Here is a 27,943-nt window from a genome sequence, read left to right on the forward strand (position 1 = left end):
AGTGGGACAAATTGCAGGAGACACAAAAACAAGCATAAAACCAGAGCAAAATGTTCAGTGTTTTATTTAAAAACTATAAACAGTCACCAAAGTAAATAAAGCCAATCTCTAACAGACTGTTAGGTCTATGTATAGTCACACATCCTACCGACACCGCAGAAATGAGGATGGTGGGATCGCCCCGGTCAGATGCTAATACGACAGGCAGTCAGAAATGTTACACAACACACGGTAAAGAGGACAGTCTGAGGACGTGAGCCGGAATGTGGCATGGTATTAAGAATGAAAAAATAGTACAATAAAACTCCACACTATATTAAGATAGAAAAAAGTAGTGAAGAAAATATCATACCTGCACGTAAAGCAAAGAACACAGGAGAAAACCTGTATAAAAACTCCATGTATTTAAACCAATTTACAAATACAAAACAATTTTGGTACGCGCACTGTGCCCGTACAATGACAAAATGCTTACAGTGGATAAATGTTACGTGTGTGTGTGCGTGTGGGTGGGGGGGCGGGGGGGAGCTTGTGAGGGAAGAGGAAGGGAAGAGAATACCTTCAATATTTTTTTTTCTTCTACAAAATGACATGAGATATATTATTCCATACTCTTTCAGCCAGCAAAATGAGTTCTACAAGGTATTATTATACAAAAAATGTCACAGTTCCACAAATAACTGTTTTTATCCCCTCCCTAAGCTTTACAGCATCAGTACCTTTGCAGAATTATTTACAGGTTTTTAAGTACATTCATCCACTGCTGAGTATAGAATCACATTAGATACAAGTGACCAGGGATCATAAAAAAAGCAAAACAAACAAAAAACATACTACTTTATTCAATTCTACCAAAGTAATGCTTCTATTACTCCACAGAGCAAGTTCTCCAGTGGCTGCATCGGCATCAAAGAGGATCTTCTTTATATATATTCACAACATATTTACAAGATTCTTTTTCATTAATTGTAATGGTATTCATTTCAATAATAAATAAGTGAAAATATATTGACTCAAGTAAGAAAACCAAGCTACCAAGTTCCTAAAGATTTTTTTTTCTAAATCTGCGCCGGTTGCCAGCTTAGTCCTCCTCCAACCAATCGGTGAGAGTCCTACATTAGCCCCGCCCCCTCCGCTCCAATCCGTCCTCTTCAGTCGACCGCCACTCATTCCAACGCACACATTAGTTCACGAGACCAAGAGGAAAATAAAATTAACAAAAAAACGTAAGGAAAATGTGCTCGTATTTTAGGGTTTCGTCGGTAGAGTCCCTCAGGGAAGCAGTCTTAAAGAGCCCCCCCTGATGGGCAGCTGGTGGAAGACCCCGTGGCAGTTTATATTTGTGAGTGTGTGTGGATGGGGCAGGAAGGAGGTTAGGGATGAGAGGGGGTTGGCAAGAGGGTTGTTGTTGTTGTTGTTGTTCCGGGTTCCTGCCCTCCGCTCCCCCTGCAGACCCGCTACGGCTCACTGGTGGTTTCCTCCTCTGGGCTCCGGAGGAGGAGAGGTTTGTGGGGGGGTTGTTGAGCTTGTCCTTTTGGCGTTAAGCCTGGAGAGCGCGCGTCAGTTCATAAAGGCATTTGGCGAGCGTGGTGGAAACCTCCATGTTACTTAGCGCGAGCACGGAGAGGTGCGTCTCATGCCTCTTTACCAACCTGAGAGACAAGGAGAGGAAACACAAAGTTAAGATTGTTTTGCTACATTCCACAAAAAAAACTCTACAAGAAGTGATCAAAAAACTCCTCTATCAATACAATGCAATCCAGAATAACACTAACACATGGATAAATCACCTCTGACACAATTTGTGGAACATTGAAAAAAGGTGCAATGTGCGCCTTCTCCTTTTTTTGAAATGGCTCCAGACACTCTCCTCTCCAGACATTACTTGAATGCTATTGCTTTTGCTTCCCTAGTTGCTAGGCGACTTATTCTTATGAATTGGAAGCAGTCATGTCCTGTGGCTTACAGAACTTACAAGGTTTCTACACATGGAAAATAAAGTGTACTTTTGGTGGTTCCACAAGTAATTTTTACAAGAAATGTCTAACATTTGAAAGCACTAAAACTGCCATATCTGAATCTTCATCAAACCAAATCAGGATATAGATTTGCTATAGACAACTGTACGAAAGGAACAAACAGCAGTCTCACTCCACGCTACACTTACATGCGACCGCCGTCAGAGTGCTTGGCGATGTTCTTTAACGTTAAGGCAGCAGTTAGTCGGATGTGTTTGGTCACTGGTCCCTCTTTCTCATCCTAGGAGAGGAAACAAACAGAAAATATTCAAGAATTAGGATGATCAGGAAAGGTAATAACGTCCACCATGGCCAACTAGGAGCTTTCATACAAGAGTGACTTTGAAGAATAGGTCAGCTTGTTTTACTCACAGTGAAGTCCCTGAAGACCAGGTTTCGAGAGCCTCTACGAAGAGCCATGAGAGCTGCGCTTGGATGATTCACGATGGCCTTCGGTGGTCGCGGTGTCGGAGTACTGCCTGCCGCTGGCGGAGTCCTTCACAATGCATCAAGCACAGACAACAGTCAAACACCGAAATTGTAATGCAGCATTTCTGTGCCAATTCCCTTCTACAAACCAGTCCCCACGCTTATGAAAATGACCAAAACAAGAATACAGTGTTTTGTTAGGCATCAATGTTGTGTGGAGATTAATAATGAAATGTGTACGCACTGGGAAGTAGACTGATTGGGACTTTGTGCCTGCTGCTCCTCTAGTTTGAGTCCAGCCAGTAAAGCCTCTCGAGAACAATGCTTATCCTGGAAAAAGAAAGAGCAGGAAAATAAACATCTTGTTTTAGGATTTTATGACATGGTAATGGTACAATAAAGAGTGCAATAGCAAAAGCGCTAAGCAAACATCCGCGGCTACAATCCGGGGAAAGCGGATGGAGTGTTACCTGTAGATGTGTGATCAGGGACAGTCTCTGCCGGGGAAAGGGTTCACACCCCTCCCACTGACAATGGCCTCCATACACGCCTTTCCCACCATGCTGCGTCGCTGCGTGGTAAAACACCTGAGACGGCGTTTCAAACCACCTGGAGAAGAAAGCAGAAGTTATCAGCAAAAAGCTCCATTTAGACGAGGAGAAATCTGATTGGATGTCTGAGACGCGCACCGTTTACAGGACTGCCACAGACACTTGAAGTTGTGCCCAGCTTTCCTGGTCTGCTCCGGGGGGGCTGCGGGGCTCTGCTGTGCTGGGCTGTGGTTTCCTCCTGGCTGCGATACAGGCGGCGTTACTGCAGGCTGAGAAAATAGGAAATAAATGTATGAGATATTTGATATATTATAAAACCCATGACGTAAAAATAGGACTTTTACAATTTAAAATAATGTGTTGGCTGAGATGTAACCGAGGCCAGACTCTGGGCAGAAGTTGTTCTCTCAGCTGATTTGCTTTAGGAGGTGGGTATCGGTGAAAGTCAAATGGTCTTAACTGACATCACCTTCTTAACCTCCATTACATGTTACTTGACACAACGGCATGCTGACTGCAGTGGGGAATCGAACCTGTGACCCCCTGATCCGAAGATCAGCGCACTAATGCACTGCGCCACAGACTCCACACAATACTCATGTGAGGAAAGTGTGTTCGTGGGTGTCGAGTAGGATATTTTGCATTTAGGATCACAGTTATTATTGATTATATTTTGTAGTGAATGTTAAAACCGCATGAAAAATCCCTATAACACTTGGCTTTTCTCCAGGATTTTCAGTTGATCAGTAAAGCATACCAAACTAATACTGATTATGTATTGTAATAAAAAGGGTCTTCAGAATCCTGTTGGGGATTTTATAATAGCCAATGATCTGAATAAAACTGTATTCTAACCAACTGTCTGAAACTATATTGATGTATGAGCCTGCATATGACGGAGTAAGGGACGCCAAATCTGAATGCGTTGTTGATTACCATGTTTCCGTAAATAACTGACTAGGTTGCCATAGTAATTTCACAGTTTGTGCGATGGCAGACACCGCAGATACACAAATGTATAAAAGGACGGGGGGAAAAAAAGTGTGATTTTCATTATACGCTCCTTTAAAAAAAAGCACATGTTTTACAGTCTCCAGCCTGTCTGCTAGACTGTGAAAGCAACATATAATATGTTCTGCTGAGTGTAAATGCATCTCTTTACACAAAAAGCAGTTGGTAAACTAGACGAGCATACATTGGTTTATCATGCTCACTCATTCGTCTGACACTTTCGGTGACATTAGGAGTGTGGTATCTGTGAGACTCACCGTGAGGCCGGCCGTCAGCGTGGGCGAGCAGTTCCTCTGCTGAGCGGCGTTCTCTATTGCTACTTTGGCTACTGTGCTTGGGTCTGTTCCTGCTGGCACCGCCACCATGGTGGAGCTGCTGCCGGCGTTGTTGGGGTCACTGATGGTGATGATCCGCACCCCCACCTTGTTGGGGATCCCCGAGGACGCCGCACTGCGGTCCTCGCTCTCCGCCGGCCTCTTGAGACCCCGAGCCTCTGAGGGCATGCCGTTTGCGGGACCCTGGGAGGTAACAGTGACGGTGGGGGGGAGGGTGGAGCTGGGGAGCAGTTGCTGCCTAAGCACAGGCACGTTATGGCCTGGCCCCATAGGTCCGTTGGTTAATTCCGAGGGGGGTCTGTTGCCTACTGCCTGGGGTCCGTTAGCGAGGCGCTCGGCCTGCTGGGCTTTGGCAGTGTCCTGCTGGGGGGGCGGAGGACTAGGAGGAGGGGGGTCTGACCCGTGACTCTTCTCAGTGGGGCCCACCTGCCCGTTCCCAAAGTACTGTTTGGAAGCAATGTGATTTGGAATGTTTTTGTTTAAGTTACCACCACCGTCTACCCGATCAAAGTCACACACCCCGTTGACGAGGGTCTTTTTGGGGTCGGGGTTTCCCTCCAGAGGGTTGGTGCTGGGGGAGAGAACCTGCTTACCATTAGCAGGGTGTGCCTCCGTTGTCGGGCCATTGAGCGCCTCCTGGCTGTTCCCTGAGTGGTATGGAGGTAGATTAGACTCCATGCACTTCCTACCATTTAGCAGCTTGGCGCCTCCCGCCACGTCGCCATTACTGGTTTTGCCTTCTCCCAAAGACGAGTTCTCCATCACCTCTATCTTTCTCTCGTGGATGTGCAGCCCCGTGGCGTCCTTGGCCTCCTCCTCCTTTTGACAAATGATCTTGTCTCCTCTGAGGGGAGCTGGCAGTGGTGGTGGCTGAGCTGCTGGGGCGTGGGGGGGCACTGAGGCAGTAGAGGATGGAGGAGGGGGAACACCAGGAGCCACGGCACCCTGACTGACAGCAGCAGCGGAGGAGGGGAAGCTAGTGTTGGGGACCACGGTGAATGTAACTTGTCCCGCTGCCGGGGGGCCCTGGATGATGGTCGCGGCCCCTGAGCTGCTGGTGGAGAGGAGTTGGCCTGGCAACAGCTGGACATTGAGCTGCTGAGGAGAGGGATTCTGGCTACTGTAGCTCGGCTGGTACATGGCCTGTGGACTGGGGGCTAACGTGCTGTTGGGAAGGGGTACCTGGGGAGCGGGTAGGATGAGCTTTCCTCCCGGGGTGGAGGGCCCTCGCTTTGGAAGCAGTAGCTGTTTGATCAAGCTAGACTCAGTGGAGGTAGGCTGAGGGGGAGGAGGTTGCGGGATCATTTGGAGCTGCTGCTGCCGCTTCATTGACAGCGACTGGCTGACAGTTTGATTTGTAGTGGGGGGCGGGCAGGGGCTTGAAACTCCAGTCTGCCCTGCTATCTGGATAGTCTGGGCGCCGGGAACAGCGGAGGGGTTTGTGAGAACTATCTGGTGTATGGCGGGGTTGAATGCTTGGCTCTGCTGGGGGTTGACTAAGACAACACTCTGCTGCTGCTGGCTGGGACCGGCTGCTGGTCCAGCCGCCCCTGGTGCTGGTTTGGGGGCGATATTTTGAAATGTGCCTCGTGACCCCTGGGAATTGGGCATCTGACCGTGTCCCAACTGGATGGAAGAAGAGGGTGCCTCCACCTGCGGGGGGCACACCCCTTGCACCCTGGCGGTGAGGATGTGGCCCTGCGGTACTTGCTGAAAGAGCGTGACAGGCGTCCCTGTGGGCAGCATGGGTGAGTGTAGCTGAGCCGTGGGGGGAGCCCCAGGGTTCTGCGGGCTGTGGTTCTGTGTGCCTGGTGTCGACGTTGGAATCTGGACCACTGGACCAGGCCGGACCTGTTGGGCTGCTGCCAGAGGATTGATGGGTACCGGCGGAGACGCGGGGTGGCGGGAAACAGTCGGGTGGTTAGCATGAGGAGCTTCCTGTGCAGCAGCAGCGGTGCTGATGCTGGGGTTGAGGACCCTCACAAACTGGGGTCCAAGACCGGGAGGCCCGAGAGGTAAGCCTGGTGACACATTAACACAGAACGGGTCAGAGCCAAGATCCTACTTAGGTTAATATAACTAGTTTTCAGTTTACAAAGACTCTCTTTAATCTTCTTGTAAATGTGTTTAATGTTCTATAGTTGGTAACTCCACTATTTTTCAACCTGGACCTTATAATCCCATGTTTGTGTCCAAATTACAATTTCTTGAAATTGGTCCAGTATTTAAAGAGCCTGCTGCTGATGGCAGCTGTGATGTAATCCTTCAATGTGTGTCCGATACAATTATTGTTTTTGCCACCATAATGGGAAGGGGAAACCTTTCTCAAGAGAGACTTGAGCCTCATCCACACTGTGGAAATCAGCTTAAAGATGAGACATTATGCTCATTTCAGGTCTCATTTGTATTTTGTGCTTCTACTGAGATGAGTTTCCTTGCTTTAATGTTCAAAAGGTGCTTTATTTTTCTCATACTGCCTGTAGCACCTCTTTCCCCCCTCTGTTAAAGCAGACTGGGCTCTGTGGGAGAGAAACTGTTTTTGGAACTTTGGGATTTTAGCCTTTGCAGACCATTTAGATGCAAAAAAACCTATTAACAGACTGCAAGTAAGGGAAACCCCAATAATGCATTCAACATTCAGCTATAAAATGAAAAATCTATTAGAAAACAATATGCAATGCTTTTTATACTACAAGAAATTCTAAAAAAAAACAGCAGCACAACTCTCCCCAGCTGCCAGCGCTCTCACTCCATACTGGACTGATTTCAAAAACTGTTGTGCCCATTACTCACTTAGACATAACACCATGGGAAAACAGGGTCCAGGCTGAAAAATACTTCCAAACACCTTTTACACATTTCTTTCTGACCAGCACAGGCTCTTACAGTGTGAGCATCCCCATTGTCTCTCCCAGAGAAACAGTGAATGAAAGAACATGAATCATGGTGGCAGTTGTACCTGTTGGCGTGGCCTGAGGGTCTCCAGGAGCCATGTGTCGGGCTGCTGGGGGGGTTGCAGCTGCTGCCGGACTCTGCTGCTGCTGCTGCGGCTGCTGGTAGTACAGCTGGATGGGCAGGGGGATGGCCCTGCGCCTCAGCCCCACCAGCAGGATGTGGACCTGACCGTTGGACTTGGACTCCTCTTGCCGCCGCATCGTGTGGTTGGGAAACACAGTGCTGTAGAGGGAGGAGGAAACAAAGGGGAACTTAACATTTGCTGGCAACTTTGTCGTAGATCATTAACACTACAACCACACTTCAGGTTTAAACATTTGAACTGTATTGGTATTTGAAATTAGCTTGAACTATAAACACTACTAAACAGTACTCCTGCAACTGTCTTAAGTTTCTCTGAATCCCAGACATCATTCAAGAAAAAGACTGGGAGGAATCAGTACTAACCGCAGACATTTGAGGAAGCCTGTGGAGTTCAGGATGTTGCTTCGTCCCATTTTACTGCATGTGGACAAGTACTCCGAGTACATTTCTGATCGTGACACGGCGCCATCGGAGTTTGTCTCAAAGTGTGCGTTCAGCCTGTTGGAGAAGCAGACAGAGGGGTTACTATGCAACCAACAGACAGACGACCATAGCTACAAGGACCAGACTTCATTTGAAATGTTTTCCTTCATTTACAGGTGAATTATTCTTACCACTGCAGTATAAACTTTTCCCCATCTAGTTCAACAATACCCGGTGGTGGTTGGGCGGATTGAACTGGGACCCTCGTTCCTGAAAAGATAAAAAAGAAAGAATACATTTAAAATAGGTTCATGCTTTCAAGCAACTGCCCGTTTGTAGCAGTCCCCAGGCTGTCCACTAGATGCCAGCACTGTGCGTTTCACTGACAGCAAAGGAATGACACTTCCAAGGTTGGGGGGGGGGTCTATGTCTGGTAATTCACACACATATGGTGATGTGAGAAGGTTGGAAAGCTGCCGTTACATCTGCACACATCTCAACACACCATATTGGTGGAGAGAGATTTAAAACTAAAAAATATTCAATTGAATCAGCTCTTAGATAAATCGCCAATAACCGTGTTCAAAACTTTCATTTCAAGTTATTCATCAGTTTTATGAAAAGGTTAGAATATAGAAGACTGCTTGACTCTGGCTGCCCTTATTTATGCCTAGCTGCTGTCAGGTTTTTTATAATTATAACAGAAGCTTTTTGTGAAATGGCTTTTAGTGTCGTTCTTCCACAAATCAGTTGCAGAGTCAATCTCAGTATTTCTTTGTCTATTCATCGCATTTTAAATTTGACTCCCCCAAAAAACTTGATTTGATTTCCTGCCGAGTTAAATGTGGTGAAGCAGCTCTATAGTGTGTTGGTTCAGAAAAGTTAAGTTTGTCCGTTACCTTACCACAGCACCCTCCTATCTGTTGTTGCGTGTCACCTGGTGGTCATTTGTATAATTTAAATGACTTTCTTGATCATTCAAATGCCAAACATCTTAGTGTCTGGCCAGAATCAGAATAAAAAGCAGCAGATTTTTCACGTTACATATTTGATTTGGAAAAAACTGAATTTTAAAAAGGTTAAGTTTTGCATAGCCTTAAAATATATAACTTTAGTGAAGATAGAGTTTACTACAGATTTCCAGGGGACCATAATATTTCATTTCCCTACACCCAAAGCTAAAAGTCAGCATATGAAGTTTCCTTAAAAATGCTAAAATTGACCTTTGGTGGTTTAAAGGGGACCTATCATGCAAAATGCACTTTTGTACATCTTTTATACATGAATATGTGTCCCCGGTGTTCCAGGGAACTCACCAAGTGTCAGAAAACACAACCCTCTCTATTTTCCTCCATACCCAAATCTCTAAAAAAAAAAGGGCTGCAACGGATCTGATAAAAACTGATCCAGATTTGAACACTGTCCTGACGTCAGGACAGTGGCGCTACGGCTATTGGGCCAACTCCACCAATCAGGAGGAGACCGCCACGGCCATTGCCGTTCGAAAGCGCTGGAGACGCTGTAGTACATATGCCAGGCCTCTAGATGGTGCTGTTCTCACTGAATCTGCCCCTGCTAAAACAGAGCTAGAAATGGTCAAATTGAGCAAAATGAGGCATGGCTAAAATGCATGATCTGTTTGGTATTTTGAAGAGAAAAAAAGTATAAATATGCCTTATATAGGTATGGTCCTACACTATATTATTCAAATATAGCATGATAGGTCCACTTTAAGCTAGCAACGCTCAGCAAACTTGAGACCCTCACCAGGCGCTGATGCTCCCTGCACGGCTGCGGGGACCTGCTCCACCAGCTGGGGTCGGACCTCGGTCGCCTGCTCCGCGTTGGCCTGATGCTCGATCAACCGCACCGCCGTGAGAGCGTCGGGTCCGAACGTATGAAGGTCGACCGACACTAGCCGCACTAACAAGTCTGAGGAAGAAGAGGAGGCACAAAGATCAGCAGTGAACGAGCAGTCCCATTTCAGATCACAATGTTACTGCGGAAAGAGGGTAAGGCTGATTCCTTAAGATAAGAAACACTGTCATTTGAGCCAGTTATTCTTGAATGGAAAGACGAGGGTGCTGAAACTTGGCAGGCAAACACTTTGCAAAAACACAAGAAGCCTGTGTTACACTTGATTTCAAGCCCTGGGTTCAGTTATTAAGTAGAATGAAAACAATAGTGCGACTTCTGACTCTTAGGCCGAAAACTGTGGTCGCCAAAGTCTTTTTGTGTGAGCTGCTAGCATATTTTGTTTACAAGCAAACCAAAAACATGGACAGGAGAGGATTCCTACCTATGCTATGGTCGACGGAAGCGATCTTGCTGCAGGGAATCTCTCCGAGCTGGGCCAGCAGGTACAGCACCTCCAAAGAGGCCATGAGAAGCATGAGGTCAGGCAGGGTGAGGAGCATTATTACCTCCCTGTACGAGTCCTGGTCCACGTACTCACAGATAAGCACGCTGTTGTCCTCGGCCTTGCTGAGGTTGCCCAGGATTTCCATGGCTGGAAGAGACACGTCACACACAGAGAAATACAAATGTATCTTCAGGTGCTTCACGCAGCATACTGACGGTAATAAGTCATAGCCGGCCACAACACTCACCTCTCATCTTGAGAAACCGGTCCCTGGACATCAAACATTTGGTGACGGTGTGAAAGATCAGATGAGTCGTCCGAAAGTCCACGGGATCCAGCTGGAGCTGTAATAAATCACACCGCATTTATTAATCAAACCCACCATGCACCAAGTCAGCTGGCAATAAGTACAACACAAATATTTTTTACATTAAAATAACTACACTGAACCAAACAAAAAGGCGTGACTTGCTGGCAAATAGCCAAACCACAATAATCCCATTATGACATTATTGATTTGGTGTTCTTGGTCGCAGTATGTAAAGAATAATATAATTATTTAAAAGAAGCCTTTGCAGTATCATATCTGAAATATGTGCGTACTGCCCTAAACCCAATCATCCAATTAATGGCATCAAAGGCTCAACGGATACCATCAGTGACAATATGCAGCGTACAGTTTCTAAAAATAGACATCAGCTCGTCTACATGCATCTCATACAAATACATGTGGCATTTAAAATTGAAGCAAGCGCATTGGGACGTATTCAGACCCTAAATCACTAACATACACTAACTCGTAATATTTCGCAAAATGCTTAAGTATATGAAATGATAATCAACAAGAGCCCACCAACCTCGGCAGCCACGTTGCCCAGCGTGTCCAGTCCGAGCTGTCGGAGTGAGATGAGGTTACAGTGGGCGCAGAGCAAGAGGAAGCGCAGGCACGTTCGGTTGGCCGCCAGCAGCTTGACATTGGCCTCATCGAATGAGAGGTTCCGCAGGATAACGGCGATCTGCAGCACCCGCTGCGCCTCCATGTCGCTGATGCCCGAGTTCCGCGGCGGGTGGAAGAGGCTCTGCCAGCGCCCTTCACACGACGTACCTTCTGGGGAGAGGAACAGCAACAATGCTTTATTATCCATTTATCAAAAAAGAACAGGTGCAAAATGGATTAGTGCAATATCAAAATCCCAGGTAACAATATGTGGTAGGGCTAAGAAATAATATTGCAAAAGCGTGTTTACCTTGTGCCCGACTGTTCTTGTCCCAGATCAGCTCCCTGACTTCATCGTCCTCCACCACATCCTTCCAGAACTGCAGGAGAACAGCAGCTGTTAGCAGTGCATTTTAACAATAATAATAATTAGTCAATCAGACCCGAACTAATGTCCGGCTCCAGTGAAAAGTAATCAAACTCATTGCAACAGAACCAGAGACACTGGCTTCTTTATTTCACATATTCTTCTTTGTTAAATCCTAAATTACCCACTATGTAATATCTATATATCATTTCCAAATGAAAACACAACATGCAGAAGGGATCAAAATAATACATCCGTTTTTCTACTTTACCCTGACAAAGTCCCGGGAGGTCTTTTCCTTCCAGTCCGCCCCGAATACCCCAGAGAAGCTGCCTAGTGCTACAAAGTCACAGATGAAGATGTAAGGTTAGAGTACAGCAACAGAGTTCAGTATCATCCTTCTACAATTCTCCTGTGATCAAATATATCTAGGAGGGGGTAAGGAGCACAAAAAGGAGAAATAATCTAACTAATGATCATCTGTAGGGTTCAAATGTAATAAAATGTAGGTGTCTCTAAACAAAGATGGCAGTAAAACGTCCGAGTGAGGTTGTGAACGTACAGTCGTCGAAGACGCCGGCGTGGGCCAGCAGCAGCGTCACCAGTTTGGGTTCTTTGTCCAGCTGCATGGAGTGCTTGCTCTCGTTGGAAAGCAGCGTGCAAACGTTAACAGCGAAGTCCACTTCGTTGGGTAGGCCCGAGAGGAGAGACAGCACCAGTTTGTTGTAGTCGCACGGCGGAACCAGATCCAAAGACAGTCCATAGCTTTGGCGGAGATAGTCTGGAGGAAAAGAGGAAACAAATTCCGGCGTTACTTAACCTATTCTGAAATAAGAGCCGAGGGGTGAGAAACGCGTCCTTTACTACGAGTCTCAACACTGACAAACAGTTGTGGACACATTTCAACATTGATAAACGCCATCTTTGACTTTATATTGGAACGCACCTACTTCTCAGAAGTATGTGCGTTTGAAAAGGAGTTCCTGGTCAGAGTCTGCATCACATATTTTGACAAAGTCAGATTCTAAGGACCTTGTTGGAATTATAATTCCTACCAGTCGCTGTTTTGAGGGCCTAAAAATGCTTTTAAAAAAGGAATTTATTTGGCACAAAAATCCAACACGAAGCGGTGAAAGGCGACTTCCTACCATATTTTATCCAAGTACGACAATCGCACATTTAGCCGGTTAAACTCAGATTTATATTTCCCATTTCCAGAGTTTAAGCAAACCAAATGGGCCATTAAGCTTTTCAGGGAAAGCTGTGTTTAGTTTGATGAGCCGTGTCTTGTGTGGAACACGAGAGTACTCTTAACTTTTAATTGTGTTGTCTTTGACTCCATGATGGGTTTTTATAATGACTTCTAATCCTAAATAGCAAAGATCCTTGTGTGGTGAAAGAAAAGAGACTTGAATGTTATCCAACAGCTTAAAAAAAAGACAAGATGATCCAGTCTTTGAAAGGGAACTCGGCATCAAAGACCCGAGTCTCCTCCCTTAATGTAGGTTGATTTTCTGCCATCAATCATTCCTCTGCATAGGAGTATTCTTTCATTACAGTGGATATTTCAATTTGGTGCAGGATCTTTGTAGACTGCTGCCTCTGGAAACCAATCATAAAGCAGAGAGAAGTCCCGCTGAGTGAATTTGATTTCCATGCTGAAAAGGTTTGTGCAGCCGAGTTGCTCTATTCAAAAGCTGTCCGTGTGCTCATGCTGCAGGGATCTGTGCAGAGGGCTGATGGAAAACATGGCACCCGACGGGGAATGCAGTACGAGCAGAGAGGAATAACCGCTGTCCCACGACGGTGAGAGATTTACAGACCGACCTGTCAAATAATGAACCATCATTGAGCGTGCTGAGCCAACATAGCACGATGCCAGCCTGGCTGTCTGACCGCATTACCGTTACATTTGGACTCAGAGCCGGGGGTACATGCAGTTTACTTATCAAACTGTAATGGAGCTAGACCAATAACATCAGCCAGGCCAAAATAGTAGATAACTAGATGTATCGTTATCAGTGTCAGATGTGAAAATAGCGTGAGGAAATGTCAAATAACGTAATACAGAAACGTCTTTGATCCCCACTGAGGCTCTTCAGCTCCTAATAGTCTAGTTAGAGCCATGACTATTAGGGCACTTAAGCATTCGTTAACAAAAACTGTAATGACAACTTGTTTGATAATTGATAAACAGTATGTTTTTTCCCCTTTTTGTTCAGCTTCTCAAATAAAGCCTAACAAGCTATTCCACAAGGACATATACGTATGCATTTGACACATTTATGATAATCATTCAAATAAGTATAATATGTAAATGTTTATTGATTACAGCTGCCCTTAAATGTCTATTTCTTAAATTCCTGAAGTCATTGGTTTCAGCCACTTCTGCACTCCTACTAGAAAAAGCATTAAGAGTCAGGGGGATAGTGGTCTAATGGATAGTGAGGTGGGCTGAAGATCGGAAGGTTGTGAGTTCAAATCCTGCCGGGAACACCACCAATAGTGTGCCCTTGAGTAAGGCACTTAGCCCTTAGTTACTCCAGGGAGAATGTCCCTGTAATTGGTCATTGTAAGTCGCTTTGGATAAAAGCGTCAGCTAAATGAAATGTAATGTAATGTAATCCCTCACAACCTAAAACCAATAATAAGCTTTCAAAAACAGTTGCCCATAAAGCTGCATGAGGAACACCATTCTTTAATGTCAGCAATGAGACTCCTCTCTAGTAAATGAGAAAGTTCATCACCGTCTTTTAGAGAAAAGAGCCGGGGACTTTAGGATGCAGGCTCCAATCTAAGCTGAGGGGGAAGCCAATACGTGCGCTCTCCTTCCTTCCCTTCATCAATAAGTGCTGTCAGGACAGTCAATTACCTTAGAGCGCGGCGGTCCACTCTACAGCGCCGGGGGGCTAATGGACACATCCCATTCACCGTGTGGACAGTACAAACAAGAAGCTGGCCAGGTGCGCAAAACATTTAGTTTGAAACACAATGTGGTTGTTCAGTTTCATCAAGACAGCAGCAAAGGCAAGCTTCAAGAACAAAAAGGCATCACCAAAAGCCTTCATAGCCTTGATTCAAACACAGCAGTGCTTGGCAAGGTAGGAACTGCATTAAATGGCTCACTGTGAGATAAAAGTGAGGAATGACAGAATGGAATGGAAGAATTGCTTAAAATCAGCGGGTTTGATTTTATTTAAAAACAATACAAAATAATAGATTGCTTTTTCTGTGTGAAAAACTGGAGACAATATTAATATAATGACTAACAGCTATATAAAAAGGAGTAGACAGGCTAACCCTAGGTGTTTATTGGACAATATTTCAAACACTTTTCAAACACTATATATACTGCTGCCAACATTTAAACTTCTATGCTTCAGTTATACGCCATTATCATTAAAAAGAGAAAAAGCTAGTCCATCTTAAAGATAAGCCCACCTTAAGTGAGTTTGTGCTAACCCTCTTCACATTGATCAGGAAAGGGAGCTTGTCTTGAAGAGATGTAGCACTTATCCACAGACACACACTGCTCTGCTACGTTCAAAGCTATGACGTTACTGCTGACTTCATAAGACAGACTATCGGAAACCCCGGCAGAGTAACCGGCAGACACACAGCTGACAACCTAAACTAATGGATGTGGTGAAGGGCAGGGAAAGACCCAAAAATGCACGCAACACGGCAGACAGGTGAACTGACTGCAGATGCTGGTGAATAAGGGATTAACCCGTCTGTGCTCCGGTCATCGCTGCAGCTGGACGACACACTATCTTTTACGGTTTACTTGCAATCGGCATATTCCTTTCAATATTTTTGTGAAATAAATTCAACCTTCTATATAAAAAAAAAAAACAGCTGTTGGTGTGCTTCTCTATACATATGCTTGGCCAGTTTGTCATGAATTTTACAAACACAGCTCTGACAAAGTGATGCTTTGCTGTAATTACATCTGCGTAAGAACGAAGTGTTTGAGTTGGCAGACGAGACAGAAAAGAAGAAAATATGCAAAGAGAAACTGAATCCCCGTACCTGATACAGACGTGACCCAGACAGAAACACAGAGTGAACTCGTTATGACAGGAAGAGCGCTTCGGAATACAAAGCACGGAGCACACAAGAAGAAAACCTCTGCCTACCTGATACACTGTGTTGCTGGTAGTTATAAGAGCTGGGAATTGCACCGATTGGAAGAAGGTTTTTTGGATTCCCCGGCTGCGTTTCCTCATCATCCTCACCGAAGTGGTGGACTTTCTCATATTTCTCCAAGTATCTGCGGAGGAAGAAAAAAAGACAAAAACAGACGATTAGCCGAGACTTGTCTTGCGTAAATAATGGTGTGAATTTATGCTTTGCTTTCTTTCTTGAGAGGCTTAAAATAACTTTTTTTTATTATGCACAAACTGTTTCCTATGACGCCTTGAAGTTATTTCTCTCTGGTACAAACTCCTAACAAGTACATGTTTTTCTTTGACAACATGAAAGAAAAATGACTTCCCGTTGGCTATATCTAAAAAATAATAATGAATGAGAGTCACTCTCAGAGACCTGAAGGGATACAGTATTTCTTAAATCTTGATAAGTCAGAAATGATAACAGGTTTGACTGGTATTTGTTATACTTTCCCAACCCTTTGCCTGACTACTGTTTAAATAAAAGGCTCTGAAAATTCACTTGCATATGTACATAAACCCGTTGTGCTTGAAATTCTAGCCACAACATGTTTCACGCAGTTTTAGAGGGAAAAACAACAAGTGTCAGAGCCTTCTGACATTTAAAACAAGTAAGTAAATCACGGTTTTCATAGAAAGTTCTATTAAAAGCTCTACACCCAGAGACTATTTGATTAACCCACACGGATGCAAATAAAACACAACAAAGGAAGTTCATTCAACCTACCCAAATGTACCAGAAAACACAATGTGACCCCAGCATTTCAAAAACCCTTCCCCAACTGCTTTTGATTCAATAAAAGAATCGGTGTTTCTTAAGCCAAACGGTCTTATCAGCAGATGGAATTTAAATGATTCCACTGTAACAATCAAACTAGGAACTAAAAGCAGATGAATGGGATGAGTGTGTGTGTAGCATGAGCAGTGTAAGCAGCAGAGAACTGGAGGGAAACCAGTAGCTCTTATAGTGTCTGAGCAGAAACCCCATGGCAATATAATCAATAGTGTCTTGTAGAATAAACTTGTGTGCCAAGCTTAAACAGGAATCTATCTAAGAATTCAGAGTGAAACTCCTTTTGTGACTCTGCACATTCAGTGTACATTTCACAGTTCAAAAGTCTCATTCTAAAATGCAATTTAAAAGCTTCCACGGTGAGCGTTCACCTCATTTTACTAGTTTAGGAGGGTTTCAAGGTTGACAGAGCCCGTAGTAATCACTTCTTCTACCGAGCCTGTGGCGCTTCCAAAGACTCACAGGTGTGAAGTGAGGCATGTTCAAGAGAAAGGGAAACCGGCACAACATGACATGAGCAGCCTACAGCAAGCATAAAGCAGCGTTCGTGTGTAACATGACTGTAAGATGTGACACTTCAGAAAATGTTTCAGATATTATAACGGGAAAGAAACGCTTGCATTTTCAACTCTAGAATCCCACTTTTAATTGCTAAACGGTTACAAAAAGCTTTTTTTCCCTCTTGGAATAACACCACTTCTGAACAAAGCAACAGCCTGTAGTAGAACACTGGCTGTGAGCTGAAGCAAGCAAACAATACATCTTCAAATGCCATATTCCTGAGAAGTTCGCCCTTAACTTGGGAGAAATTAATCTCTTTGAGCATGCAACAACCGATTCAGGCTTTCTTGGATTCGATAAACTCCCCATAATGATGCAATGAAATCTGCCAGACAAACAAAAACACACACGCAGCTCAATACCTCCGCAGAGAGAGTGTGGTAAACCCTGCCTGTGCGGCCGTGAGTCACAAAGCCTGTTGAGGCCCCCACTCGCTCATCGTGGCCGAGGTAATCCCCCGTTTGCTGGCTGCCGGGTGACACGCTGGACTATAAATACACTCAGCCTTCATTGGTAGAGAGAGTGTGTGAAAGAGAGAGCTGAGAGAGAGAGATAGACCCGACTGCAGCGGCATCAAGCGCTGGTTCAGAAGCGAGGAAACGGAGGCGGGGGAAGATGAGTGGGGAGATGGGAGGGAGGGAGTGCTTATGTCTGCACTTCCCCTTTTTTCACACATGCATTATGAGAGGAACGTCCCACAACTGCAGAAACAACGCGAGTATTATAACTGACATGTTTTGCCTCCATATGGTGACAGAGGAAGCAGGAGAAGTGATGAGTAGATTTGCATTATAAAAGCCACTGTCAGGAGTGGTGTGTTATTTACAGTCACACTGGTGCAGATACTCCTGAATACTCCAAGTGTGTGAGAGTCCATTGCCCCCTGCTGGACGTGGAAGCAGACATGCAATCACACCAACTGCCAATTTGTGGACAGAAATGTTTGCTGGGATTTAATGGAGCCGGCTGTCCAACACAGACTGAGGGCGGTGTGCTTAGTGAATAATCACAAGAGCGCTTACTGAAGGTGGAGCCAATTTAGAAAACACTGTTATAGTTGGATCCGTTACAGAAAAAGTGTGTGTTGCCTGGAAGCAAATAAAAAGTTAAACTAGAGCAGGGTGAAACCAGCAAGTGCACATTGTTCCAATTTTATGATATGGCAATAACCTCAATGACTTGATTGCGATATTGATAGCAATGTTTTACTTGTGGCTCAAAGAGACTGTTTCATCTTTGTGTTCAATGCATGTGTGCAAATGGTAAAAAAAAAAAAGTAGTTTTTCAAAACTGTGAGAGATGTTTTCCTTTCTGTTAGGAAACACCACATCATTGGAAATATACTTTAATGTATATTCCAACTTGCACGATCCATTTTGTATTATGTAATTCTGTTCAAAACAAGGCAAAGTATTTGCTAGATTACAAGGCATTGAGAATGTTGTACTGTTCACTCATTTAGCCATTTTTTATTTATTGTATCGAATAATATATGAGCAACATAAAGCCATTGTCAATATTACAGAAAAGGTCAGTAAGAATACATAAAGCTGATTCAAGAGAACACACCAACAGACAGTTTTTTAAGTCAGGACTCTTGAAACTCAAAGAGATAGCTGAGCTGCAGACATTAGTAATGCACAGGGCAAAAAGCTGAATGTTACCAGTATATTTACAACAGTTGTTTGTTTTTGGATCAGACAAGGAAGACCACAGAAGGAAATTTAATTTGAAGCATGCAAGGACTACTCTTAAGCAAATGTGTATTTCGGGGGTTGGTGTAAAATTGTGGAATTCTCAACAGAAGGATCTAAAGAATTGTATATGTATTTTTCAGTTAAAGAAATTGTATAAATTAAGAAAAATGGGACTATATGAAGCAGAATGTGAATAAGTCTATGTACTCTGGTCCTGCATTGCTAAATATTTTTGATGTCTTTGATGTGATGTCTGTTCTTTATTTGCAGGTCCCATTGTTGTTATTATTATTATTATTATGATGATGCGCCGCTTTCCACCTTCTTCTCCAGTAGGACTCAGATGAGGGTGTTGCACTTTTCCTTTCCTTATACATGTGATGTTTTGGTGTTGTTTTGTTTCTTTCCGTTAACCGTCAAGTGGGAAATAAGTATTTTTTTGTGTTTCTCTTAGTATCCTAAGATAGTTATGTTTGGCTGTGAAAAAAAAAAAATTATGATGAAGGGCAGACCATCTATTTCTATTTATTTTGTTTTTTTTAGAAAGGGGCAGGTCATATAAGATTATTTTCTTCTCCCTGCTCCTTTTCGCTCAATGGTGTATTTGTAGAGACATGTTTTGTTGGCAATTATTGTACATTGGGTTTTGCGTACCATGAGCGGAACAAATAAAAATGAAATGAAATTCTAGACAAAGGGTCAGTGAACCCATCTTCTTTTCTCCAATCCTGTCACTCTTTTGAAATAAATACTTAAAGGTAGGGTAGGTAATTTTGGAGAAACCAGCTCGAGTGCTAGAATTTGAAAATACACAACCGGAAAAAATCTGCCACTTCCTTACAGAGCCCCTCCTCCAACACACACGAACGCGCACATGACCAATGAGGGCACGAGATAAGTTTGTGCACAGATGGAAGGCTGACAGGCAGGTAGGCCATCCAGTTATTTTAGCCGGGCCGGCTAAAATGATTGGTCGTGCTTTTTACAGCGCTACGGCTTCCACAGATTACATTTTTTTATGTATTTATTGTCAAAGCATTTAATATGTTCATTGCTATCGGGTTGTTAAGAGCATTCCATGGAATATAACAAAAAGTGTTTCTGAAATAAATTACATACCCCACCTTTAACAGACAACATTAAAAAGGAGGATACCTCCCATTTGCTACTGCTGTTTATTATTGGATTTCACATTTTCCATTTAGAGGTATTATTGCAAGCTACTGACTGAGTTACATGAATCACTTAATAGGATGTTTTGTTTTTGCAGGACTTTCACAAAAAATGTATTTTCGTTTGTGAAACAGTTTCTCAGATACACACACAGGTTTTCTCCAAAACGTTAGCAGACGTATTTTGAACTGCTTCTGGCAAAACACTGGTTCCCATTAGTTGGGATGAAGTAAACACAGAGTACAAAAACAAGCAATAGCAAATAAAGTGATTCCATTTCTTCTAAAGAGTTGTAGCCTACCCATATTGAGCATTTTAACCACATCATCCATCTAAGGAAATAGTAAAGCCAGATTCTCCACTGTCAAGTACAAGGAAGATCTGTCCATGTGCTAGTTAGCAAGGAAACAGAGAAGGAGATAAGACTATCAGCCGAGGCGAACACTGCTGGAGGGCAGGTTCAATTACAGACAGGACAAAACACTGAGTCTCAAGAGCCTTCAGATGGTGCCTGTGATTGCGAGTTTGCACTATCACTGTTATTTTGTTAGAAAATCTCTTCTTATGCTTTGCTAAAAGACAGAAAAAGTCGCCTGACCCACACAGCGTTAACCGGAGCATCTCCTAGCTCTGAGCAGCAGCTGCAATAAGGTGGAGGAATACAAACACGTCTAATGCAAGACAGATCAAAGGCCACTTCATCCAGATGTTTCAGAGCAATGGGAGAGTGTACCGACATGCAAAGGAAGCAGCGAAGGACCAGAGAGAGTAATCTCCTAACCATGTGTTGAAATGTACACCCGACGAGCAGAAAAAGGTAGTATAATGTGTCTGTAGTGCAAGGCTGGGCCACCGTTTACTGTTGTTCTGTGTTTTTAGAAGCAGTTATCTCTTTCATTTAACGAATGAATCATGGGCAACTGTTAGCAGAAGTTTAATATCAAAAGCATCGACTGAAATTAGTAAACTTGATAACCTGATTGCACCTGCTCTTCACCACAGACAGATGGAAGTGTGGTGTAATAATTTTGCTGTGTAGGAAGTATCATGTGCAACATGGGGCGGTTGATTCAGCCAAAAGAGGTTACATTTAGAGACCCTTTTTTTTCTATCTTCACATTTGACACTAAAACTGTAATTTGCAGCAGAGTTAAAAGACTAACTTGCAAGGGGTTAATAGAAGAAACCTGATCTGTACTCTCCTTTTGTATCACAATGATGAATCAGATATGTAATGGAACACGGCTGCTGTACACATCAAATCAAAGATCAAAGTTCAGCTTGGAAATGTTTAAATAATGTGATTTCTCACAGTGAATGCCGTATGACATGACAGGTTCTCAGAGCCACTTTCTAAACATTTGAACCCATGTTTTCAAACTTCTTTAAAAGACAAAAGTCATTTTGAGGGAGAATTAAGTCTGCGGTTTCTCGATGTCAGTGCCTCCAGGGCCTGCTTTTCTCCCAATGGGGATGCAGAGGAGAGGGCAGACAGAGGTAGAGCCAGTATCTGTCACCTGACTTGGGGTCTGTGTTCAGTGTGCTGCAGCTATGGAGAAGAAGTCACAGACTGAAGAAAGGGAATACTATTTACTCAATCAGTATTACTGGCATACTGCCCGATACATTAACTATTGAGTACTGCATAACCTGTAGACTGGCCAACTGTAGTAAACTTCTTCTCTGCTTAATGATTAATCTACCATGGGGGACCATCATTTTTCACCACAAATGTAAATCAACATATTTTCCACCAATTTGATGCTTTACAGCAAGTTAAATTATATATTTTTCTTGTGTTAAAAGCTCGAGAAAAATTAAGAATCCCCAGCAAGTATTTCAGTTTCTGTGGTTTTACCACTATTTGGAGTAAAGTTAACATCTTGGATTTATTCTATAAACTATTGAGAACATTTCCCCCAGATTTCAAATGAAAATACTGGTCAAAATCAACAAAGCCTGGTCACAAGCCATCAAACAAAGCCGAGCTGCATGAGTTTTTGCTCCAGGAGTGGCATAAAGTCAGCCAGCAGCATTGTGAGAGTGGTGGAGAGCATGCCAACACATATTAAAGCTGTGATTGAAATCAGGCAAATTCCCCCAAATCACGATTGCTAAACTCTTCCAAAGTTAGTATGCATGTGGTGTAATTCTTTTGTTTTCATAATTTAAGGTCTAAAAACGGATTATATCCTCATTATTTACAAAAGATCAGATTGTGTTTACTTGTTGTGAAAGCACCAATAGTCAACCATACAATATTGTTGCATTATCAATATGGCGGTATTAGATCATTTCGCACCATCTGAAAGAACTGTATGTTGTTTTACTGGAAATCCAAACTCTGTAGCTGCACAAGCAAGGTGTAAGTTCGTTTTTCTGTTCACTGCTTTTTCTTTACTGCTGAATGACGCTTAGGTACTCGCCACTTGCACACATTAACAGCAGTCAGCTGGTAACATGTTGTGCCCTGACCATGAGGGTTGAGAGCTGCAAACATTCGCAAATTATATAAAAGTACTTATTGAAGAGGAAAGTCATTAAGATGGGAAAAAGTATTCACTGAGAATAATCCAAATCAGTGCAGCCACAGCAGACTGGAAGCAGCCAGTTGTAACTCTAAACCAATCCACTGACAGTACAATTTACACAGCTGAGAAATGTTTGTCAAATCATGGAAATGTAAAGGGTTCTCCATGAAAACATCAGGGGTCAACAGGTCAGTTCGTGAACATTAAACAGAAACTATTAAAAGATAACTTGGGTGCTATATCACACTCAAAAAAACCTTTAAAATATTCCCCAAATCTTCAAACTATTAAGCATTTTTGCTATGTTTACTCCTGCATTTAAAACTTATTTCAGCATCCCCTAACTTTCACACCTCTCATTTAAAGTGGACCTATCATGCTATATTTAAATGATATATTGTAGGGCCATACCTATATAAAGGTATATTTATACGTTTCTGTTTTCAAAATACCAAACAGATCATGCATTTTAGCCATGCCTCATTTCGCTCTATGTGCTGTTTGCTGTCTACGGGTCTGATTCTGCTGACCACGCCCCCCTGCAGGAGAGGTGAGACGTGCTCTGATCAGCTGCTGGGCTGTCAGAAGAGGGGGAGAAAAAGAGATCTCCGTCCTCCGTGTTTTATTATATAGAGTCCTTATTCATTTGTTTTAAAGCTCAATAAATAACAAAGACCACCTTTGACCGGCACTTTTCTAATTTTGTCCGGAAGATTTAAACTTTAACGGACATCTTGACCGGCGAAAGAAACTGAAACTCTGCCGCACGGTCCCCTCGTTCCTTGGAAGAGGGAGGTGGGTGTTTGTCATCTGCTGGTGGACTAACCGGAGAGAATTACAGTGCTTGCATCGACGGGGAGGGATTGCATTGAATTAAAGCAGCGGGAGCAAACGCTTGCTTTAATTTTGTCCGGAAGATTTAAACTTTAACGGACATCTTGACCGGCGAAAGAAACTGAAACTGAAACTCTGCCGCACGGTCCCCTTGTTCCTTGGAAGAGGGAGGTGGGTGTTTGTCATCTGCTGGTGGACTAACCGGAGATAATTACAGTGCTTGCCTCGACGGGGAGGGATTGCATTGAATTAAAGCAGCGGGAGCAAACGCTTGCCTCGGGGAGGGAGAAGAAAAAAAAGCCACAGCGGAGAATAAACAGAAGGGTAACCATGGACGGGAAGTCTTCTTCGCTGCTTTTGTGGCAGACTACAGCGCCACTTACAGGCCTGGCATATGTACTACAGCGTCTCCAGCGCTTTCGAGCGGCAATGGCCGGCCGTGGCCCAACCCCACATTCCCCTGATAGGTGGAGAGTTGGCCCAATAGCCGTAGCGCCACTTCTGTGACGACATAGAAGTGTTCAAATCTGGATCAGTCTGTATCAGATGCGTTGCAGCCCCTTTTTTAGAGATTTGGGTATGGAGGAAAATAGAGAGGGTTGTGTTTTCTGACACTTGGTGAGTTCCCTGGAACACCGGGGACACATATTCATGTATAAAAGTGCATTTTGCATGATAGGTCCCCTTTAAATTTATATTTTTCAATTCAATCTTGCTAATGAAGTGAGCCAGAAACAGCAATGTATTAATGTATGCCTTTAGTGCGTCAGTGCGATGTGATGCCAACCCTTTGATCCAGAGTGTGAACCCTTCCTCTACAGAAGTTGAAATGCAATCAGCTCCATTGGTAGGATTGAAGTTCAAGCAGCCCTTCAACGCGTTAAAAATGAACCGAAAAATGCTTCTGGCAAGCAACGCACACTTATTAAGGACTGACATTCAGATATGAAATAGACGGCACCAGCAGGGGCTGGCACGTTACTTCAGTGCTGCTCATTACTCTGCTCTGAGTGGGAAGTGCTGACCGGAGAGAGCCACATCCTGATCGTCCAATTCATTCAGACTGGAAACGTGTACAACAGACAGACTGCCTGTATCAAACAAGTCCTAGTTCTGTACTATAGCTGATCATTTATTTGAATTTACTCGGGTAAGAAAATCAGGATCAGCTGTCAACTGAAAGTGCAGCTTGTTACCAAAACAGACAAATTACAATCTCATTAAACATTAGCAATACTGCTTTAAATATATCAAATCCTCACACATGTAAGTGATCCAGATTGTATGTACAAAGCCTAAAAAATGCACACACCTCATAACAATTACCAGTTACAGATGGTCATTTAACTGGACAATGAAGATTAACACATGATAAACAAACAGCCATGCTTGCGTGCTCTGAATCTGAAACAGCTCGACTAAACACATATCCACCATGTCACGGTATATAACCTTTGACCTTCCTATATAAAGGCTAAATGAACATGCACAAAAAAAATGGAGGAAAATGTTTCTATATGGTACTCTTTCAGAAGAAAGCAGCATGAGGAAGCGAGAAGCATTTCAGTCTATTATCAAGAAAGGTCCAGCGCCTGCTGCCTCTGACATCCTCCACACTGAACTGTCTAAGATAAACTCCACAAAGTAGCTCCGGCCGCCGCCGCCGCAACACAAGGGCAACGTTGGTCAATCTTACTTAGCTAAGCCGAGTTTAAAAGGTGGACATTTCTTGGGGGGGGAAGTGCAGAATAAGGTATGTATACACTACTTCCTGAACCAAACACATTTGTTGGCCTATCTGTGTACATATCAGGCCGTCAGTTGACTTGCTGTGAAAGTTACTTAAGGCACACTGAAAAGTATGCCCATTTATTGTATGGGCCATTGAATATTAGTTCACAAATAATTCAGATCACAATAACTCAACATTTTTGCACTATAGCAACTTCCACTCCAAGAAAATACTTTAACAACCATGTGCGCTCCGAGAAGAACATCACATCAAATAACACAATCTCCTACTTTAGAGAAAATAATGTATAAAGTATTCCAGCATTAACACTAAATTAGTGGCAGGTAAATAGTAGGTTGTCCCCATTATGGCACTCCAAAAGGCTTAGATCAAGTTCAGCTATACAACATGCCTACATGTGCATGAAGTGTTTTGCCCCTGCAGCAAACACTGATGCGCATCTGTGAACTTTGAGGAGCAACAAGTCTCACATGTGAACACTTTGTAATAAAGAAAGCAGCTACCTACGCAATAACTCCCATCAAAAGCCAACTTGGTACAGATAATTTGCCACTACTTGTGATATCAACCGGTGCCCTGCAGTTGCTGTAACATATCCATGAAAGGCTCCACGCAAGAGGTGTAATCCCCTGCATGCAGGTGCTAGTGATGTGAACAATCGTTGCATGAGGTTGGTTGTAGAAGAAAAGGAGGATAGATAAAGCAGAAACACCAAAACCACAAATGCCAGCTGTTGAGGAGAGCTACGTTTCCAGCAGACTACTATCACTGGCAGCTGACAGCGTTGAGACTTGGAGGCTGAATGATACACACGTTTCAGCACCAAGAGCTGCTCCATCATTATTGCTGTATCACAACCCAAACGCCCTGTGGCTACACCATTTTCAGATAGGAATAACTGCCATTAGAGTATGGCTTAGGAACAAGAGTGTCCTTCAAAAAATGTTCCAGAGTTAACAAAACACAGAAGAGACATTTGGCCAAATATTTCTATTTTTATAAAAGACAGATCCATGTTTTCCTTTTATGTGGGTTAGAGGCAAGTGTGTAGTAATCTACACACCATACCATGAAAAATAAACCCAGAAAAGACGTGGCTTTGCCTGTGAGAATGGCGTTACTGTGCTGCTTCCTAGTAGCGGAGAGGCTGGATCCTGCTGACTGCTTCTGAACATTTGTAAACACTTCCCACATGCTACCTGAGAGGAGGAGAGCTGCATGGCCATGCTACTTACCGAAGGTAGTACTGTTTTAAAGCAAATGCAGCGTTGGAACAACTCCTTGGCAAGTGAAACTCGTCTCCAAGTTCAATCCATTGGTTTTTATCGGAGACCTGAGAGGAGGAAATGAGTTGGTTAGGAGATAAAGCATTAAGAAAAAGAGCGGTCACACTGCAACCATCTGTCTGCTACAGGTCCCCCAATGAGGCCATCTCAGAATAATTAATCAATAACTTTCTCAAACTCGTGAAAATGGACAAAAATACTATAAAAAGATAAACTAATCCACCAGTTCATTTGGTAAAATTTAATATAATATGCGTGTTATCCAAACCTATTTACATTTGTCACAACAGTAAGTACAACTGCCCAACTCCCTTTAGGATAGTATCGTTACTGTTGAGGCTAGTTAGCACTGTAGCTAACAAGCTAACTTGACTTTTCATTTTTTTTTGTGATAAGCTAACGAGGCTAACTCCCGCGAACTGTCTCTCCTGAGAAACTAACGCCTGAGCTCGCGGTGGTCCGTCTCATTTGATTGTAGTTTTGGGACCGTGTACTGTATTCACTACATGGGCCTGTGAGGCCTACATTTTGTGATCAGCCATGAAGCCGAAGAAAGATGGCTATGGTGAGAACGAGAAATTAAGCTTCCCCTGGGTGCAAACTGCCGGTAAATGCCCGGGCGAAACGCCGTGTCCTCCGCAGTGTTTTCCCAGCCCGGGCTCCGTGCCGATAATCGATGTTAAACGTGCCCGCTAATTTTGAGTCGCTCCGACTGCACTCTGACTCCGAGCGGTTGGACTCTCAATTCAAACCACACAACAACACAAGCCACCACATTGCATAGAGATACATGGCAAACTAGCACAAGGCCAACACCGACCCACTACCGTCTGTGTGGAGGGTACCTGGTCCTGGGGAACCCACACTGAGTTGTAGAGTGGTCCACCGGGGAGTGCACCGACAGCACAGAGCGGAGAAATACACTTTTAGTTCCCACTCACCTTAGCAAATCCTCCTAAAGATACGACTCTGATATAGAGAGCATTCAGATCCAGCTCTTTACCACCCACGATAGGAATCTTTCTGAACGGCGATCTGAGGGGTTAACACAAGAAATAAAAGCATACATGTTTAAATTACAGTTTTCTTCAACTCGCAAGCACATGCAAGGGGAATTTAAAGTTGTATTTCTTGGTAATAAAGACGCCCCAATCTCACCCTCTGCTTTGGTGAAATTGCCGCAGCTCGTCCAGGAAAGCCTGTCCTTTCCTTCGCTGATCTAGTAGATTTTTCCCCGTCGAATTTGCCATTGTTTTTGCATGCAAAAACGGTTAAACCCCACTTCAGTCGCTTCTTAAGACACCAAGGATCCCATACTCCGCCGGCGCTCAGTCATTCGCGAAGCTGAGTGTTTAAAAAGTTAAAGAAATAGCTGATAGCAAGAAGAGCGGCAGCTCGCTAATAAAGACTGATGCACACAGAAAGCAAGCCGATTCAACCCCGGACTAACTTCCAACGAACAGTCAGAAATACGACCGATTTACCGGCAGATTAGAAGCGCCATGGCAGGATGTGTAGAATTAATGCTTTTGGTCGCGGTTGTATTCGTTTGGAGTGGTTTGACAGTGTGTTACGGACGCAGCTCCGAGGCTATCGCACACACTGTAGAGCGGCAGAGGGATCCAGTTCTCAGACAAAAAGATGTGAAGGCCGCGGAGCCCGGCCTGCCAT

The 27,943-nt window shown here is 43.7% G+C and overlaps 1 protein-coding gene across 2 annotated transcripts; it reads right to left on the bottom strand.

Moving 5' to 3' along the window:
• Positions 1-46: 46 nt before the first annotated feature.
• On the bottom strand, positions 47-27,943 carry arid2 (AT rich interactive domain 2 (ARID, RFX-like)). Of its 2 annotated transcripts, none has more exons than XM_034133396.1 (21): positions 27,431-27,943; positions 27,214-27,307; positions 26,222-26,319; positions 15,612-15,745; positions 12,035-12,253; positions 11,744-11,811; positions 11,416-11,485; positions 11,026-11,273; positions 10,416-10,512; positions 10,106-10,315; positions 9,574-9,738; positions 7,998-8,076; positions 7,747-7,881; positions 7,304-7,521; positions 4,267-6,365; positions 3,137-3,267; positions 2,918-3,056; positions 2,692-2,777; positions 2,391-2,514; positions 2,168-2,259; positions 47-1,652 (listed from the first exon to the last, which is right to left on the bottom strand). In XM_034133396.1, the coding sequence occupies exons 1-21, from the start codon at positions 27,520-27,522 to the stop codon at positions 1,541-1,543; spliced, it is 4,710 nt and encodes a 1,569-aa protein (XP_033989287.1). In that variant the 5' UTR covers positions 27,523-27,943; the 3' UTR covers positions 47-1,540. The 2 variants fall into 2 exon arrangements, with proteins under 2 accessions (XP_033989287.1, XP_033989286.1); XM_034133395.1 differs by having other exon boundaries at positions 11,026-11,276; positions 27,431-27,941.

This window comes from Trematomus bernacchii, unplaced genomic scaffold (genome assembly GCF_902827165.1).
Source record: "Trematomus bernacchii unplaced genomic scaffold, fTreBer1.1, whole genome shotgun sequence".
In the NCBI taxonomy this organism is placed as follows: Eukaryota; Metazoa; Chordata; class Actinopteri; order Perciformes; family Nototheniidae; genus Trematomus; species Trematomus bernacchii.